Source organism: Ambystoma mexicanum, chromosome 4q (assembly GCF_040938575.1).
Source record: "Ambystoma mexicanum isolate Mex_15411 chromosome 4q, UKY_AmexF1_1, whole genome shotgun sequence".
Classification (NCBI taxonomy): Eukaryota; Metazoa; Chordata; class Amphibia; order Caudata; family Ambystomatidae; genus Ambystoma; species Ambystoma mexicanum.
In genome coordinates this window covers 1,132,569,344-1,132,586,286 of record NC_090928.1, presented here as the reverse complement: position 1 = coordinate 1,132,586,286, position 16,943 = coordinate 1,132,569,344, and the positions used below count along the sequence as shown (strand labels likewise).

The 16,943-nt window shown below is 45.3% G+C and overlaps 1 protein-coding gene across 3 annotated transcripts in view; it reads left to right on the top strand.

Annotated features, from left to right (window-relative positions):
* TOGARAM2 (TOG array regulator of axonemal microtubules 2) overlaps positions 1 to 16,943 on the top strand; it is a 717,735-nt gene that overhangs the window by 624,698 nt on the left and 76,094 nt on the right. For all 3 annotated transcript variants that reach the window (XM_069608717.1, XM_069608718.1, XM_069608716.1), the window contains exon 15: positions 16,523 to 16,640. In XM_069608717.1, the coding sequence (XP_069464818.1) occupies positions 16,523 to 16,640 (118 nt within the window). The remainder of the gene's footprint in view (positions 1 to 16,522; positions 16,641 to 16,943) is intronic.

The following is a 16,943-nucleotide window of genomic DNA, read 5'->3' as shown; positions in this document are numbered from 1 at the left end:
TCCAGGCTGCAGAACAGTAGTTTTTTTATGGTGGGTGTGATTCTTTTGAAAACCTTTGCTCCAGGTTCCAGGTTGCAGAACAGTTGTTTTTGCTGGTGGGTGTGATTCTATTGCGAACCTTGTCTCCAGGATCCAGGCTGCAGAACAGTTATTTTCGCTGGTGGGTGTAATTCTTTTGAGAACCTTCGCTCCAGGATCCAGGCTGCAGAACAGTTATTTTCGCTGGTGGGTGTCATTCTTTTGAGAACCTTTGCTCCAGGATCCAGGCTGCAGAACAGTTGTTGTCGCTGTTGGGTGTTATTCTCTTTTAGAACCTTCGCTCCAGGTTCCAGGCTGCAGAACAGTTGTTTTTGCTGGTGGGTGTTATTCTTTTGAGAACCTTCGCTCCAGGTTCCAGTCTGCAGAACAGTTGTTTTCGTTGGTGGGTGTGATTCTTTTGAGAACCTTTGCTACCGGTTCCAGGCTGCAGAACAGGTGGGTGTTATTCTTTTGAGAACCTTTGCTCCAGGTTCCAGGCTGCAGAACAGTTGTTTTCGCTGGTGGATGTTATTCTTTTGAGAACCTTCGCTCCAGGTTCCTGGCTGCAGAACAGTTGTTTTCGCTGGTTGGTGTGATTCTTTTGAGAAGATTCGTTCCAGGATCACGGCTGCAGAAGAGTTGTTTTCACTGGTGGGTGTGATTCTATCCAGGCTGCAGAACAGTTGTTTTCGCTGGTGGATGTTATTCTTTTGAGAACCTTCGCTCCAGGTTCCTGGCTGCAGAACAGTTGTTTTCGCTGGTGGGTGTGATTCTTTTGAGAACCTTCGCTCCAGGTTCCAGGCTGCAGAACAGTTGTTTTCATGCCCCTGCAATGTTCATTGATGGTTGCTATGTCCTTGATAACCTTTCATTCATGTTCCAGGGTGCGTCCCAGTTGCTCTCTTACTCTCCCAATGTCCACTGGTTATAGTTGTGTCATAAATGATGAAAGTCATCATATTAATTCCACTATAAACAACTGGCAGGTTACCCCAAGGACTCACCGTTACCTCTGTTCCTCCTCCTCCTATGACTGACACCTTCCTGCAGGGGAAGACTCTTTCTTCTTCCGAGCGGAGAGATGAAAGCGAAAGCCTCCCAAGTACCTCTTCCCCCTCCCAGATAAAACCAGGTAGGAGAAGAAGTCCCAGGGAAACCCTCTGGGGAAGAAAACCCTTTGCCGAAGGTAGCGGTATGATGTCTTCAGTTGCAGACGGAGATTCAGGTGAAGTCCGGAGGACGTTCGTCTTGAAAGAGAAAGAGACTGGTAAGTATCAGCAGGTAAGTGAAATACGGATATGTAAGATGTAGAGAAATGTTGATTACCCTAAACAGGAACGATGTGTAGGAAAAGGTGCCAGTCAGAATCCTCAGAAAGCTTCTATGATTATAAGAAAGGGTTAGATGAGAAATAGAGAGATAACTAGAAGAATAATGGGAAGCCACAGGGAATTCTATACCTGGGAGGCTAGCAGGGCGGAGCTAGGAGCTGTTTTGATGGAGCAGAGTCTTGCACGGGCGATCGTAATGCCGGGGTGACATAGACCTGTAACTATGCGAAGGAAGGGAGAATAGTAAGCCGGGAAAGAAGGAGAAACGGGAATAGATATACCGGAGAATTCCGAATGAAGCATACCGCGGTCCGGAACTAGACCGGAAGGCAAACTTGGGAGAGAGAGAGACGGAGTCCGTGGAATCGGGAGACAGAGAGGCAGTGAGAGCTGCACTAAAAAGTGGGACAGAACAGGAAAGTTTTAGAATGCTGAAATGCAGTGTTTGGCTAGCCGTATCAGGAAACCTAGAAGCGAACTTACGTAGCGTTGTTGTAGCGGAGTAGCAACGCAACTCTGTGCTGGTCTCAGGAACAGATATACCTGCAGTCGGGTAGGGAGACAGCACTTCCTGGAAACCGGGTTGTGCAGAGGCTAGACCCGCAACTCCAGTTACGGCGGCCATCTTGTTAGTAAAAATGGCTGACACCCGCCGTCCTAAGGTCCATCGATGCCACAAGGACCACCGTCTTCGAAGGGGCGTGACAGTATGCCCCCTCAAATACCCCGGGCCACCCGGTTTAGTTGGATGGGACCGAAAAAATCGGCGCACCAGAGCCGGAGCATGAACAGCCGATGCAGGTTCCCAAGAGCGATCAGCCGGAGAATACCCCTTCCAGTCAACCAAGAACTGCAGACGTCCCCGAAAAAGACGAGAATCACAAATACCAGCCACTTCATATTCGGGACCCATCGGGGTGATGACAGGAGGGGGTACACTCATCCGTGCACGGGAAAAACGATCCACCACGTCCTTCTTTAATTGCGATACATGGAAAACAGGATGAATCCTGGACCAAGACGGAGGGAGCTTGAGCTTGTACGCAGACGACCCCATTCGTTGCAAAATGTGAAAGGGACCGAAGTATCTCGGGGACAATTTGGACGGCACCAGATGACGAGGTAAGAATCGAGAAGCCAACCAAACTACATCTCCTGGCACCAATCTCGGAGCTGGAGTGCGATGTCTATCAGCAGAGCGTTTGACACGGGCCTGGGCCTCCAGAAGAGAGGTCCTGGCTGTTCGATGTCCCATCTGGATAGCATTGATGAGAAGGTCCACATCGGGAAACCTAGATGCGGAGATCGGACCGCTGGGAAAACACTGAGGGTGATATCCGTAGGAGCAAAAGAAAGGGCTGAACCCCAAGGCTGAGTGTCGAGAGTTGTTATATGCAAATTCCGCCAAAGGCAACAAGGAACACCAGTTATCTTGTGAGGAGGAGATGTAACAACGCAAATAACCCTCAAGGGTCTGATTTAGACGTTCCGTCTGACCATTTGTCTGTGGATGGAAACCCGAGCTCAAAGCCCGGGAGATATGCAAACTCTTGCATACTTGCTGCCAATATCGAGATGTATATTGTGAACCTCGATCAGAAACGATGGTCTCAGGAAGTCCGTGAAGAGAGAAAATCCGTGAAAGGAAAATCTTTGCCATCTGGGCTGCGGTGGGAATCCGCGGAAGTGGAACAAAATGTGCCAATTTAGTGAAGTAATCGATTGTGACCATGATTACTGTACAACCGTCCGAGGGTGGCAGATCGACAATAAAATCTGTGGAAATCATTTGCCAAGGACGGTTAGGAACTGGCATTACTGAGAGGAGACCCGACGGGGCAGATCGCGGGCATTTTGATTGCAAGCAGATGGCGCAAGCAGATACGTAATCTATGATGTCTCGAGTCATTTCCGGCCACCAGAAATTACGCTGGACCAATTCTTTAGTATTAGCCACACCTCTGTGACCGGCTAGGTAGGAGTCGTGACAAAGATTCAGAACCGTTCTACGTAGTTCACTTGAAGGGAGGAAGAGCATTTTGTTATTATACGCACATCCTTGGACCAAGGTAAGTTTCCAGGTTGCCACAAACTGTGGATTCAACTGGATAAATTGCAAAGTTGAGTTAGCCACGTTTTGTAGAAACGTGGTAACCACCTGCACGAATGTGGCTCTGGGAAACAGAGGCTCTGTTCGGAAAGGCGTAGAGGAGTTATAATCCTTTCTAGACAAAGCATCCGCTTTGAGATTGACTCTCCCGGGAATGAAGGTGAACACAATCTCATACGGTGAAAAGAAGTGTGCCCAACGTGCCTGTCGGCTATTTCGGGTCTGAGCATATTGTAGGACGCGTAAATTACTGTGATCAGTCCGGACCTCGACTGGGTGTCTTGCCCCCAATAATAGGTGTCTCCACTCTTCAAATGCCCTTTTTATAGCTAGTAGTTCTTTTTCAAGCACTGAATAATTTATTTCAGAGGGAGACAGTGTCTTAGAAAGATAGGCTATAGGACATTCTATTCCTTGGTCATTTTCTTGTAGCAGAACGGCCCCAAGGGCCTGATGAGACGCGTCCAATTCAACGATGAATCTCTTGGCTTGATCCGGGGAAATCAAAATGGGTCCTGTGAGGAAATGTTCCTTAAGTTTCTCAAATGCTAGTTGTGCCTCCTCTGACCAAAAGAATCGTACGTTCTTTTTCAGAAGAGCCGTCAGTGGGAGTATTTCTTGCGAATAATGTGGGATGAAACGTCTGTAAAAGTTTGTAAATCCTAGAAATCTCTGCAGATCTTTGATGCACGCCGGCATAGGCCAATCAGTAACAGCTGAAACCTTCCTAGGGTCCATGGCTACCCCATTTGCAGAAATTATGTATCCTAGATAGGCAACCTGGTTTCTGTGAAACTCACATTTCTCTAGTTTGCAATAGAGATGATTGTTAAGCAGTCTCCGTAGGACTTCTTTCACGTGCTGACGGTGTTCTGATGGGGATGTAGAGAAAACCAGAATATCGTCTAAATAGACAATAACTGTGTGAAGAAGAATGTCTGAAAATAGGTGGTCCATAAAGCGTTGGAAGACAGCGGGGGCGTTGGACAGGCCGAAGGGCATTACCTTGTATTCATAATGTCCCAAAGGAGTACGGAAAGCCGTCTTCCACTCATCGCCAGCTCGTATACGGATGAGATGGTAAGCCCCACGGAGATCCAGTTTTGTAAAGATGGTGGCTCCTTTAACGGCTTCGAGTATATCTGGTATGAGAGGCATAGGATAGCGATCAGGGATTGTGATCTTATTCAAGCCCCGGTAATCGATACATGGTCTGAGTTCCGTAGATCCTTTCTTGGGGATGAAGAATAAGGAAGCTCCAGCTGGTGAGGTAGATTCTTGAATAAGTCCATTGCGAAGATTCTTTTGTAGATATTCCATAAGAACTTCTCGTTCTCGTCCTGATAGGACATACATGCGACCAAAAGGAATCGGTGCATCAGGAATTAGTTCCAAGGCACAGTCATCTCTCCGATGTGGAGGTAGTTCTGCATATTCTGAATCAGAGAAGACTGTTTGAAACTGTCTGTATTCGAGGGGTAACTCCTGGATTTGGTTCAACATAGAGATGGAACTCGAATCTTCCAACATGGAGATAGTAGGACGAAACCCGACCGCTCCATCCAAGAGACAGTGCGTCAAACAATGTTCAGAGCCCAAAAAAACAGTGCCCGCCTTCCAGTTGATATAAGGATTATGAGCACGAAGCCAGGGTAGCCCTAAAATTACTGGATAGTGTGCTGTACGGATCACATCAAAGACAATAGATTCTTGATGGGAGGAAATATTCATCCGCAAAGGTATGGTTTGTTCCTTTATGGGTCCTGAAGTTAACGGACTACCATCCACCGACTCGACTGGAATAGCCAAGGTCTTAACTAAACACGGTATATTATGAGTGGTCTTCCAGAGGGTGTCAACAAAATTTCCCGCGGCCCCACAATCTATTAAGGCCGTGACCAGAATGGGATCTGAATCTCCCCATTTGATTTGGACTTGCAAGGCCATCATAGTAAGATCGGGGATGTCTGTTACTTGTGATGGTATCATAGAGGATGAGGAACCTGTTACTGATTCCCTAGCCGCGGTTCCCCTTGCGGTTGGGTAATGGCGTTTCCCTGTCTTTTGATTGGGATGAGAGGACAATCTTGTACTGTGTGTTCCTTGGAACCACAATACATACACAGGCCCCTGACCCGACGTCTATTGCGCTCTTCTGGAGTAAGACGACCTCTGGTAGACCCTATCTGCATGGGTTCTTCTGTCTGAGATTTCCCTAAACTAGTAGAGTATGTAATGGGTTGTCTCACGGAACGGACGCGACGTCGTTCCTTTAATCTTTCTTGCAGTCGGTAGTCCATCTGCATGACCATGGTTATCAATTCTGCCAGATTTGGAGGTCTGGGTACTCGGGAGATCTCATCTTTTAACTCTTCGTTTAATCCTCTGCGGAAGATAGTGATCAGAGCATCGTCCGCCCATGACGTGCCTGCTGCTAACTGCTTGAAATTGGTGATATAAGATAACAGATCTTGAGATCCCTGTTTGAAATCTAATAACTGTTCTTGGGCTGAAACCGTGATCTCCTGACGGCTAAACATGGCTCTAAGACTGTTCAAAAAAGCCGGGTAAGAATCTAATAAGGCATTATTTGTAGTAACAAGAGGTGTGGCCCATGCTAAAGCGGGACCTGATAAATTCGCAATCATGTGTCCTACCTTATCACGGTCGCTCTGAAAAAAGGCTGTCTTGAATGAGAACTGAACAGTACAAGCCTCAATAAAGGCCTTAAGTTTATGAGGGTTACCATCGTATAAACCCCCTGGAATTGGGCCAGGAGGTATCTCAGAACAACTAGGAACTCTGCCTACCTGTTGTCGGAGATAGGCATTCTCCTGTTTCAAAGCCTGCACTTCAGCCGTCAACGCCTGTACTGCAGTGACTAATTGTTGTTGTTGGGATGCATCCATGTTTACTTGTAACTCTGAACCCCTGAGATAACCTGCTCAGAATATTTTTTTGAAACTCAATGATATTTTAATAGGCGTTGCTAACTGTCATAAATGATGAAAGTCATCATATTAATTCCACTATAAACAACTGGCAGGTTACCCCAAGGACTCACCGTTACCTCTGTTCCTCCTCCTCCTATGACTGACACCTTCCTGCAGGGGAAGACTCTTTCTTCTTCCGAGCGGAGAGATGAAAGCGAAAGCCTCCCAAGTACCTCTTCCCCCTCCCAGATAAAACCAGGTAGGAGAAGAAGTCCCAGGGAAACCCTCTGGGGAAGAAAACCCTTTGCCGAAGGTAGCGGTATGATGTCTTCAGTTGCAGACGGAGATTCAGGTGAAGTCCGGAGGACGTTCGTCTTGAAAGAGAAAGAGACTGGTAAGTATCAGCAGGTAAGTGAAATACGGATATGTAAGATGTAGAGAAATGTTGATTACCCTAAACAGGAACGATGTGTAGGAAAAGGTGCCAGTCAGAATCCTCAGAAAGCTTCTATGATTATAAGAAAGGGTTAGATGAGAAATAGAGAGATAACTAGAAGAATAATGGGAAGCCACGGGGAATTCTATACCTGGGAGGCTAGCAGGGCGGAGCTAGGAGCTGTTTTGATGGAGCAGAGTCTTGCACGGGCGATCGTAATGCCGGGGTGACATAGACCTGTAACTATGCGAAGGAAGGGAGAATAGTAAGCCGGGAAAGAAGGAGAAACGGGAATAGATATACCGGAGAATTCCGAATGAAGCTTACCGCGGTCCGGAACTAGACCGGAAGGCAAACTTGGGAGAGAGAGAGACGGAGTCCGTGGAATCGGGAGACAGAGAGGCAGTGAGAGCTGCACTAAAAAGTGGGACAGAACAGGAAAGTTTTAGAATGCTGAAATGCAGTGTTTGGCTAGCCGTATCAGGAAACCTAGAAGCGAACTTACGTAGCGTTGTTGTAGCGGAGTAGCAACGCAACTCTGTGCTGGTCTCAGGAACAGATATACCTGCAGTCGGGTAGGGAGACAGCACTTCCTGGAAACCGGGTTGTGCAGAGGCTAGACCCGCAACTCCAGTTACGGCGGCCATCTTGTTAGTAAAAATGGCTGACACCCGCCGTCCTAAGGTCCATCGATGCCACAAGGACCACCGTCTTCGAAGGGGCGTGACAAGTTGCATGTTTGGATACCTTCAGGATCCACAGCGTGCCTTGATTGCGCAGCTAAGATCTTCGCTGTTTCCCTCGGCCTACTCTTTCCCGCTTATTCCTGATCCATAGGGATGCAGTGTCTCTCACATGCCTCCTCTTCTGGGTGCTCGCTCTCCAGTAGTCTTTCCATTCTCTGTCGTGAACATTGCTTCTGTACTGTTCGATGTGTATTAATTTCAATGGGATCTTGATGACTCATCGCCACCTGGTGGTCATCAAATTATATTGCTCTTAACAGATTGAAATGTTGCAAGCCTGCAAGATATATTTGATGCTCTTTATTTGCTTCTCGCTTTTGTATCTATCCTCTTTCCATCTTTTTTCATTCTTTCATCTCCTTCTTTCCTTCTTTCTTTCCTCATCGGACTTTCTTCCTTTCTATCTTTATGTTTGTTCTTTTGTCTTTTCAGTTTTTTCTTTCGTTCTCTTTTTTCATTCTTTACCTTTCTTTGTTTCCTTCTTCCTTTCTTTCTTTTTCCTCCTTTCTCCCTTGTTTCTTTTGTGTATTTTTTCTTTCTTTCTTCCATCTTTCGGTGTTTTCTTCTTCATTCCTAATGTATTTTTCTTTCGTTCTTAATGTCTTGCTTCACCCTCCTTCCCTCTGATCATTCTGACCAGGTCCTTTCCCTGACCAACCTCCAGCTGCTTGTGCCCTGCACTAGACGGCCCCCTCTCCAGTGTCTGCCGTACCCTGCATCTTTGTGTACCAGCTGACCATAAACTAGTTGATCGGGCAGACACGTCAAACATAATTACTTTCTTGTCGACCCGTCTAGGCCCCCGGCCTGTTTATGATGACCAGTTACTACTGACTATAAGTTGGTGCCTCAATACCTCCTCGATTGCTTTTTCTCCTCGGGCTGTTCAGGGTGTTCTAGTGGCTGTGCAGAATGCCATTTCTAAGCAAGGTTTTGTCCTCAGCATCCCGACATGCAATGCTCCTCAGCTTCCTGCTTCCATTCTGAGCGACTGCACTCGAGCAGATGTATCGCCCATGCGATCAAAGGTATCCTGCTGCCAGATAAAACCTGGAACCAGAATGCCCCTGGGTCCTAGACAGGGACGTCATTTCACCAAAATGCCTGGGGTAGCGGAAGTGACATCATATGACCCTTTACCTCTGATGATCACAGGAAGTGCTATCATTTGACCCCGCCCGAAGTGACATCAAGGGAAGCGATAGTCCTTGACAACACAGGAAGTGGCATCACATAGCATTGTTTCTAAGTACACTATGAAAAATATGGTTAGAATATTACTGTAACGTGATATACATTTCATACAAGAATGGATCACCATACGTATCGATAGAAAAAAACATGCTATAACTGCAACTTTCGAAAATCAAAATGCATAGTCCGAAATGGATGCTTATTCTACTCTAAATGCTTTTTGGATGATTTTGCCTGCATTGGGAATTCAGTGACTCACCCCCTGAAGTGTGCCTGAAATAAACCTTGAATGAGTCTAGCAATTATTGTATAGAATTCCAGAAAGACAAACAGGTCAAAATGCCAAATTTTTTTAGGGGTAGCCCGGGAGACCTCGGGGGTCGCAAGGGAGACCCTTTGGCAACTCCTAAATGATGTCCCTGGTCATAGAGCTTCAAATCAAAAGGTACTGGAGTCTCAGGGCCTGCGTACCCATTCATGAACCTGGCTTGCATATGAGTGGCCCCCTTCTGTAGTGGCACAGATGGTATAAACAGACCCTCCAGAAAATTGCGGCATGAAATGGAAAATATTGCGGCACAAAAAAGAAAAAAATTGCGGCACCCAACTGCGTTTTTTGCGGCATTTTCTAACGTTGAAAAATATATCATTTGACATCTTTTTTAGCCTAAAACCAAGTAATTGCAAGGCTTTTGTTAGTGAGGAACAAAATGTGTTCTGTCTGGCTGCGCTCTGTAGGACAGCCAGGTCGAGTCACCACAGCCTAACATTTTGGATTGTGGTGGGGGAAGGGGGATACAGCCTGATGAGCTCCAAGGAAATGGTGCTGTGCCACTACTTCCAGCAGACAAGTGGAAACAAATAAACAGATAGGCTTGAATTCAAAAGTGTAACCCTGGTTGAAGCCCATAGGTTTGCTTTTCGCTTGTCCTATGACCCCAGGAGAGAGGGGGAACAACTCTACACTTCTCCATGGAAGGAATCCATGAGGCCAAGACACAGGGGCAATGCAGTGGCAGTAACTGCAAGCCCATAATACCTAGCCAAACAATGAACTCTCTTGGGTGGTCATAATTCCTTGGTTATGCCACCCACACATGGTGACTAAACACACCCACAAACAGAAATGAAACATCACAACACTACCAGGGGTCAAGTCCTACAAATTAAAGTGGGGGAGGGAACTCATTAACAAATGCAATGGCATGTGATGTCATCAGAAATTAGCATATCAAGGTGAAATATGCATATATCATTAAATTGGCTTTGCATAACCACCAAAATTGCACAGGACGAATGGCATTTGCCTTTCATAAATTTTAACACCCAATTTTGTGCGTAATTGGTGTCATACAGCCCAGCCTTGATTCTTTGCTGGGCTGCATGATACAAACGCTCGTAGCTGTATTCGTTTCAAATTGCTTTACAATTATTGTAAAGCAATTTGAAACGAATACAGCTACGAGAGTCTTCAATTGGCATCATGCAGCCCAGCCTTGATTCTTTGCTGGGCTGCATGATACAAACGCTCGTAGCTGTATTCGTTTTCAAATTGCTTTACAATTGGTATCATGCAGCCCATGATAGCAATTGTAAAGCAATTTCAAATTAATACAGCTACGAGAGTCTTCAATTGGTATCATGCAGCCCAGCCCTGAGGCTGGGCTGCATGATACCAATTGTAGACGAGCGTCAGGAAGCATTAAGTTTATGCTTTCTTTTCCGGCGCTCTACAGGAAAGAAATTTGTTTTCCTGTCGAGCGCCGGGAATGAAAACAGTCCAGTGACCTCTTTCGGTGCTCTGAGTTGGGGGCAGATGAGTGGACAGGCCAGTGCTTACCTGGCTAGCTTAACCAACTGTCAGCTGGGCACTCAATGAGCCTTGGAGGTGCCTGGGGTCACAGCCAAATGCTGTGCATCTCCCAGGCCTGCGTGACCCTCCCCCAATCCTGGGCCTACAACGCAGAGCCAAGGTGTTAACCCTCAATCTGCTGCAATCAGCAGCAAGCTGTGTTCGCTCTAAATCATTAAATGAGCGCGAAAAGAGACACACTAAGCTAACATGTCTTTTTTGCGCTCATTTAATGATTTATAGCGGCAATTGCGGGAAATGGCAAATTTTGCGATTTTTTTTGCAAATCGCAAAATCGCCATAAGGTGGATGGTCTGTATAAAAAAACAATGGTGTGGAAGATTGTACAGAGTTATGATTCATTCAACCCCTTCCCAGCATCACTTGGTAGTCATAGCATTTTTAAAATGTATCTGTAGTGTAGTAGGAACACTATTTGATGGTCTGCATGGAAAGCAAATGTGAAAAATGCTATGTGCATGATAACAACACAATGCATTGCAATTTATAGCTGTGTGGAAAGGCCATCCCGTCCCGGTTTTGCTCGACATTCTGGGAGCTGTACTTTTCCTATCATTCAAATGGAATGAAAAAACTACAATTCCCAGATTCCAAAGGAAAAAAGCAGGCATGGATGGCCTTCTCATGCACGGGAGGTAGACTTTAGGTGTAGGGTTGGCTTGTAAGAAGGGGTCACTCTAGTAAGGTATCCTGGGGCGGCTTAGTAGAGAGGCCGTGTTATTGACAAGACTGAAGACCTTGAGGTCTGATTTCAGTCCAATGCAGAGAGTTCATTGTCAGAGGGATTTGAATGTACCTCTGAAGGCTGCGTATGCGGTGCACCGTGTGGTTTTGGGACCTTTCGAGTTTGTTGAAGGCCTTAGAGATTTGACTGTTTGAGACCCTTTTCATTGTGTACTTGCAAGGATTCAGTGATTACTAGGTGCACCGGTGCATCACATGTTGATCTTGGACATGCTTGCTATCCCCCTTTTTCTTTCTATCTTTCCGTCTCTCGCTCTCTGTGGGCGGGTGTCACATGTCCGGTGCGTGCTTGCTAGATACACCCCAGCTGTTGCTGTCTCAGGAGGATAGCTCAGCGGCAACGTACTCGCCTTGGAAGCAAGATGACACGAAGCAACACAGGTTTGATTTCTGGGTCTGCGCTTAGAAACCTCTGGGTATTTAAGTGCGTTATAAATACGCAACTAAGACAAAAAACACCAATTATGCAACTAAAAAACAAACAATTCCTGTAACAGCGCCTCGATGCCTGTGGGCTCTGTGAGCGCTATAAAAATGCAAAAAATTAAATAAATTGTGTCCGGAGATAAACAGTAGAATGAGAGCAGCAGCTATTGAAGAGGGAACTAGGCTGCTTTTTAGAGACATACATTGTCATTGCATATGTCCTGCGGGAATGTCACACTGAGTTGGTTATATAGTCTGTGCATGGGTAGGTGAAGTTGTTGTCTAATAGGCTCAGCAAGGGTGTGCAGAGGTTTTGACAGTACATGTAAGGGACCAGAGGGCCAGGCTGTAGGGTGTACAGGGGCATTTGTTAGTTTCTTTTCAAATTGGTCATTCCATCGAATCCAAAGCATCGACAGACCATACCATTGAAAAAAATGCATCGAAAAAAATCCCATCGAATGCATTTTTTAAATGGTAAAGGGTTTAGTTTAGTAGAAATGTATTTTTAAGGTTAAAAAACTGGGGTTCGGGGGAAACCCCCCATAAAACATTTTTTTTTAAAAATGCATTTGATGTTTTTCTTTCGATGCTTTTGGTGTCAATGGTATGGTTGTCGATAGTTTGGCTGTCGATGGATTCCCTAGGAACCGTTTGCAACCATTTTAACAAATGAATGGGTTCAGCAGCAGTACCACCCAACCCTGTAGATAAGTGGCACATCAGGCACCTTTACATGAAAAGAAGAGGCAAATATTCCTAACAAGAAAAAGTAGGAAAGAATGAGCCGATAGGAGGCTGCCATCTTCCACCCACACACAAGCTATCTCCTGATCAGTGGCACCAGCAGAATAGTTCCAGGGAAGGGCCTCTATCGTTATTACTGCCTGTTCTGAAGAGGAACATTAAGGATGCGTCTTTTAACTTGCATTAATTAATGTACTACCTCGAAAGTAGTATGGATTCCAGGAAGTTATCTGTTTCAATTCAATTACTTTTTTTGGGTAAAAATGTCTGATTGTGAATGGGATTACTTACTCCCTTCAAACAAGATTTGGTTCCCAAATTCAGAAACTAGGGCATAAAAAAGACCCACCAGAAAATCTTATCTGAAGCTCTGCTACCAACTTATCGGTTGTCAGCATGTACAATTAACCATTTCCTTGGCGCTCACAGAGGAAAATGATCATTGGTTCTATCTTACCACAAGTGTTTCCTAGAAAGAATGAACTTTTTAAGAGTCTAAATGACATGTATTCTTGGTAAAAGAAGCTGTTAAAAAATGTCAGAAATACAAATTGCCATTTTTGTGACTTCCTAAAACATACCTAACATTTGCAATTTTTCTTTTTAACAAACATTTTTGTTTTTTATGGGGAGTACCACCCTGCAGATTCCTCCCCCCTACCTATGCCCCTGACTCCCTTCTCTATTTTTCTGGGCCTTTTTTCGCATATTTTTTTCTCCCTTTTATTTACCCTTTCAAACCGGCCATATTGATATAGTCGGTATACAAAGTCGTCAGACTGGTGTCTGTAAAGTTGGATTTGTTCCTCTTTTTCAAACTATTTACTGTAAGCCATTTCATTGTATTAACATTGTAAACTGGCTTCTAAAAATGTTTCAATGTGAATTGATAATGGCTGCTTGCAGTAAAGTTCTTTCCCTTAATAAGATCTTTATATGTGTCCTATTGAGCAAAGCATAGTATTAGAACCTAGAATAAACATATACATTATTTTCTGATAGAAGGTTATCATTCGGAGATGGACAGCCTGGTCCACTTCTATAATGCTCTTTCGAAATACCCCTATGAGAAAGTGGGCTAATAAGAACAATGTCAGTTCCTGGCTGCTTGGCATAACATCAAAGAGCATTCTGGGAACATATGAATGATCACAGATCTTTATATTCGAGAACATATGTGATAAAAGGGTTGAATGCTTGAATCACTATGACCATAATGCACTCTGGGCTTCATGCTCATTTCTTCTTTCACAACACTTGCCCTAACATTAAAGTGTTTTTAACCATGAACCTTATATTCTTATTTGGACTGCCTCATGATTTGAATGTGAGGTTAAAATGGCTTCAACATCTGCCACTTTATTGGGGTCCGAGGGCCTAATGTGTCCTTTCCAATAGGAGAACATTGATGGGTTGGGAGCCTCACATAATTAAAAAAGGAGGGGATGGGTGTGATGCTGGAAATGCAGTGGAGGGACAGGGCCTCCCTGTCCTTGTCCTGTACTTACTTATCATGTGTGTTCTGTGTTGCTTTCTGCTCAGGAGTCCAGTTGCGACCTCTGGCAGTGCTCTTTTTGGTTGTGCTGAAAGAAGACCCTTGGGATACCCTTATGGCACCCATGGGTGGGGGTACCCCTAGTGTATGTTTGTGGGCACCTGTGTGCTGCCCACAGAGCAGGGTATGGGCTGATGGCAGCTTCATACTGATGTGACAGGAGCTCTGAGTATCCTCCATTTTGACATACCAAGGCCCTGCCATAGGAATCAATGCATTACTGATAGAAGGCAAGATGGCCCTCTGTGGCCTCTTGGTTTCTATTGTCTGTTACTTTGTTTTCCCAAAGTCCTGGGAGGTCATGACTCTGTCCCTTCCCCTGATTGGCAGTTGGGTGGACAAACCATAGAAGGTCTTGTGGCGAAGTCCAGGCCAGACAGGCTTGAGCCTTACCAGTGACTGTATGTTGTGGGTACACCCTTCGGGTGGGACCTGTGTGAATGGAGTGTGTGACCAATATGCAAAATGCATTCCATATTATGGGTGTCTGGTTTCTGTGTGTGTAAGACAATGAATGAGACAGCCCTACCTGAAACTGACATGAATGCATGTAGTGTGCTGAAAGGCTGGGTGCTTGCCCCAATCTACATTCCTTGTTATGGATGTCTGGGTGTAAGTGAATGGCCTGAATGCACTGTGAGCCTGATTGTCTGCCTGCCTGCATGAATGCCCTTCTCTGTGAATGGCTGACTGAGCCTGGCTCAGCCAAAGTGAATGAGGGACAGATGTGTATATCTGGGGGCCTCTCACTTACCAATTAGTTCAGAAGTTGAAGTCGAAACTTGAAGCTGGTCCTTGAAGCCTAGCTGGAGGAGAAGATTGCTGCTGCATTTCCTTCGATGTAATCCAAAAGTTGTCAAGTCTGTCAAGGACTGATCCAAGAGAGGACCTGGCTAGGAGACCTCTCCTGAGCTACGAGGGACCATTGTGCGAAAACTGCTGCTCTTCATCGCAGCACCCTGGAAGCCAGTTCTGTGAGTCTGACGTCTAGAGAAGGGGTCCACCGAGAATCCTGAAGAGAGCGCCTGGACATCGAGGGCCGTCTAAGTCTATTAGCATTTAACAGGGTTCAGAAGATTTCCGTGACCGCTGGAAGCCAAGTCAAAACATGTCGCCCAGAAATGGGACCCCTTGACGCTGTGCTGCTTGACACCCAGAGCCGAAAATCTCTGTATTGCCTAAGAACATCTGAATGAGGACTCCCTTGCCACCCCTGTCAACCACTTTGCCCCACCGGAGAAAACCAAGGTCGCTGATTACCGAGGAAAGTCTGCTGATGGGTTTCCCGCCACCAGAAGCCGACACATGGGTCCCGAGGACACTGACGAAGTGAAGATCCGAGGTCCAGCCCGTGGTCGAGTCCCGATCGCCGAAGCTATCCTGAGGTACGTGCTGTGGCTGCAGCACTGACAGGCCAGAGGACCACCCAACACAACTCCCAACTTCCAACGCCCACTGCTTGGCCTGCATCCATCGACGCCAAAGGTTTTTGGAGTCTTATTTGCGGCACCAAAAATTTTACATCGAGGAGCACTTTTTGTTGTTAATATTCATGCAATTCAGGCACTATTGAACTTACAACTTGAGAGAAATACAGCCATAAACCCTCAGAAAAATAGGTACAATAGGGTTGTTTGGCCAGTTATGACAAAGGCTATTTAGTAACCAGTTTTCTAGGGAAATTTTTGCATATGAAAAATCTCTCTATATATAGATTATGTTTTGTTGTTTCATGAAGTATCAGATTGAATTGTTTTTAGAACTTTCATATTTTTGTATACATTTTATGACTAATATTTAGACTTTTTTTACAACTGTCTTCATTATATTAATAAAATACGACTATATAATTATCACTACTGACCGAGCTTATCCTCTTTGCCATCCACCCGAGTCGATTGAATGTTCATTCCAAATTGAAAATAATGTTTTCCGTGTGACTGTTTCTCTTGGTTTTCTTGATCCTTGATGTTGCCTAGCTCCACAATGAAGGGCATACCCATCCTTTTGTAACTACACGCCCATGTTATTCATGTTGCCACAAACTGTCGCATGCATCCGCACTTGTTAATATCAGGTATTTTGGATATTCCATTTGAGATTTCACTTTTCCTGATGTATTGGCAGCATTTGTCACGATGGAAGGCTGAGATAGGTCCATGGGCAGTGATCTGAGTGGTATGCATTCCAATAAAGGCACCATTTCATCCCATTGTCGAACCAGCGTTATTGGCACATGTACAAAATAGATATATTTGGAGTAGTGCACTGGGTATTGAAAAGCCAACCTTGAAGTGAACATGGTGTAAGGACCTCCCAGAAGGAACCACCCGTGTCAGCACCTTTAAGAGTGTACGTTTGTTTTACCGCCGCACTAACCACTAGCGCTACCTCTGTTTCTTGTTCCAGGTATTACGGCCGGAAGATGCTTTCTGTTCTGATGCCCCATCCCAAGTTTGAGTGGCACATGGAGCGTTCAGTCTGCGTTCAAGACTTGCGTGACATCAGAGCCGCCATTAAAAGCAGAGTAAGTTCATCTTGGGGTTATATAGAAAATGGAGTCTGAGCGAGTTCTTGAGTGCGGGGATGTCACATGCAGACATGTGTATCTGTTTGTGGAACACACTACCTGCTCGTAGAAGCAGTTAAGCCAATCACAGTTATATTATATTTAATTTATGCATGTATTACATTAATAAAATCTTGATATGTTTTCACTGCAGATTATTTTAATGTGCTTAGATGAAGGGTTCCCAACCTGCGGCTATCCAGACGCTTTAGGTTACACCTCTGATCATTCCTCAACATTGAGTCTGCTCTGCTAGGGATG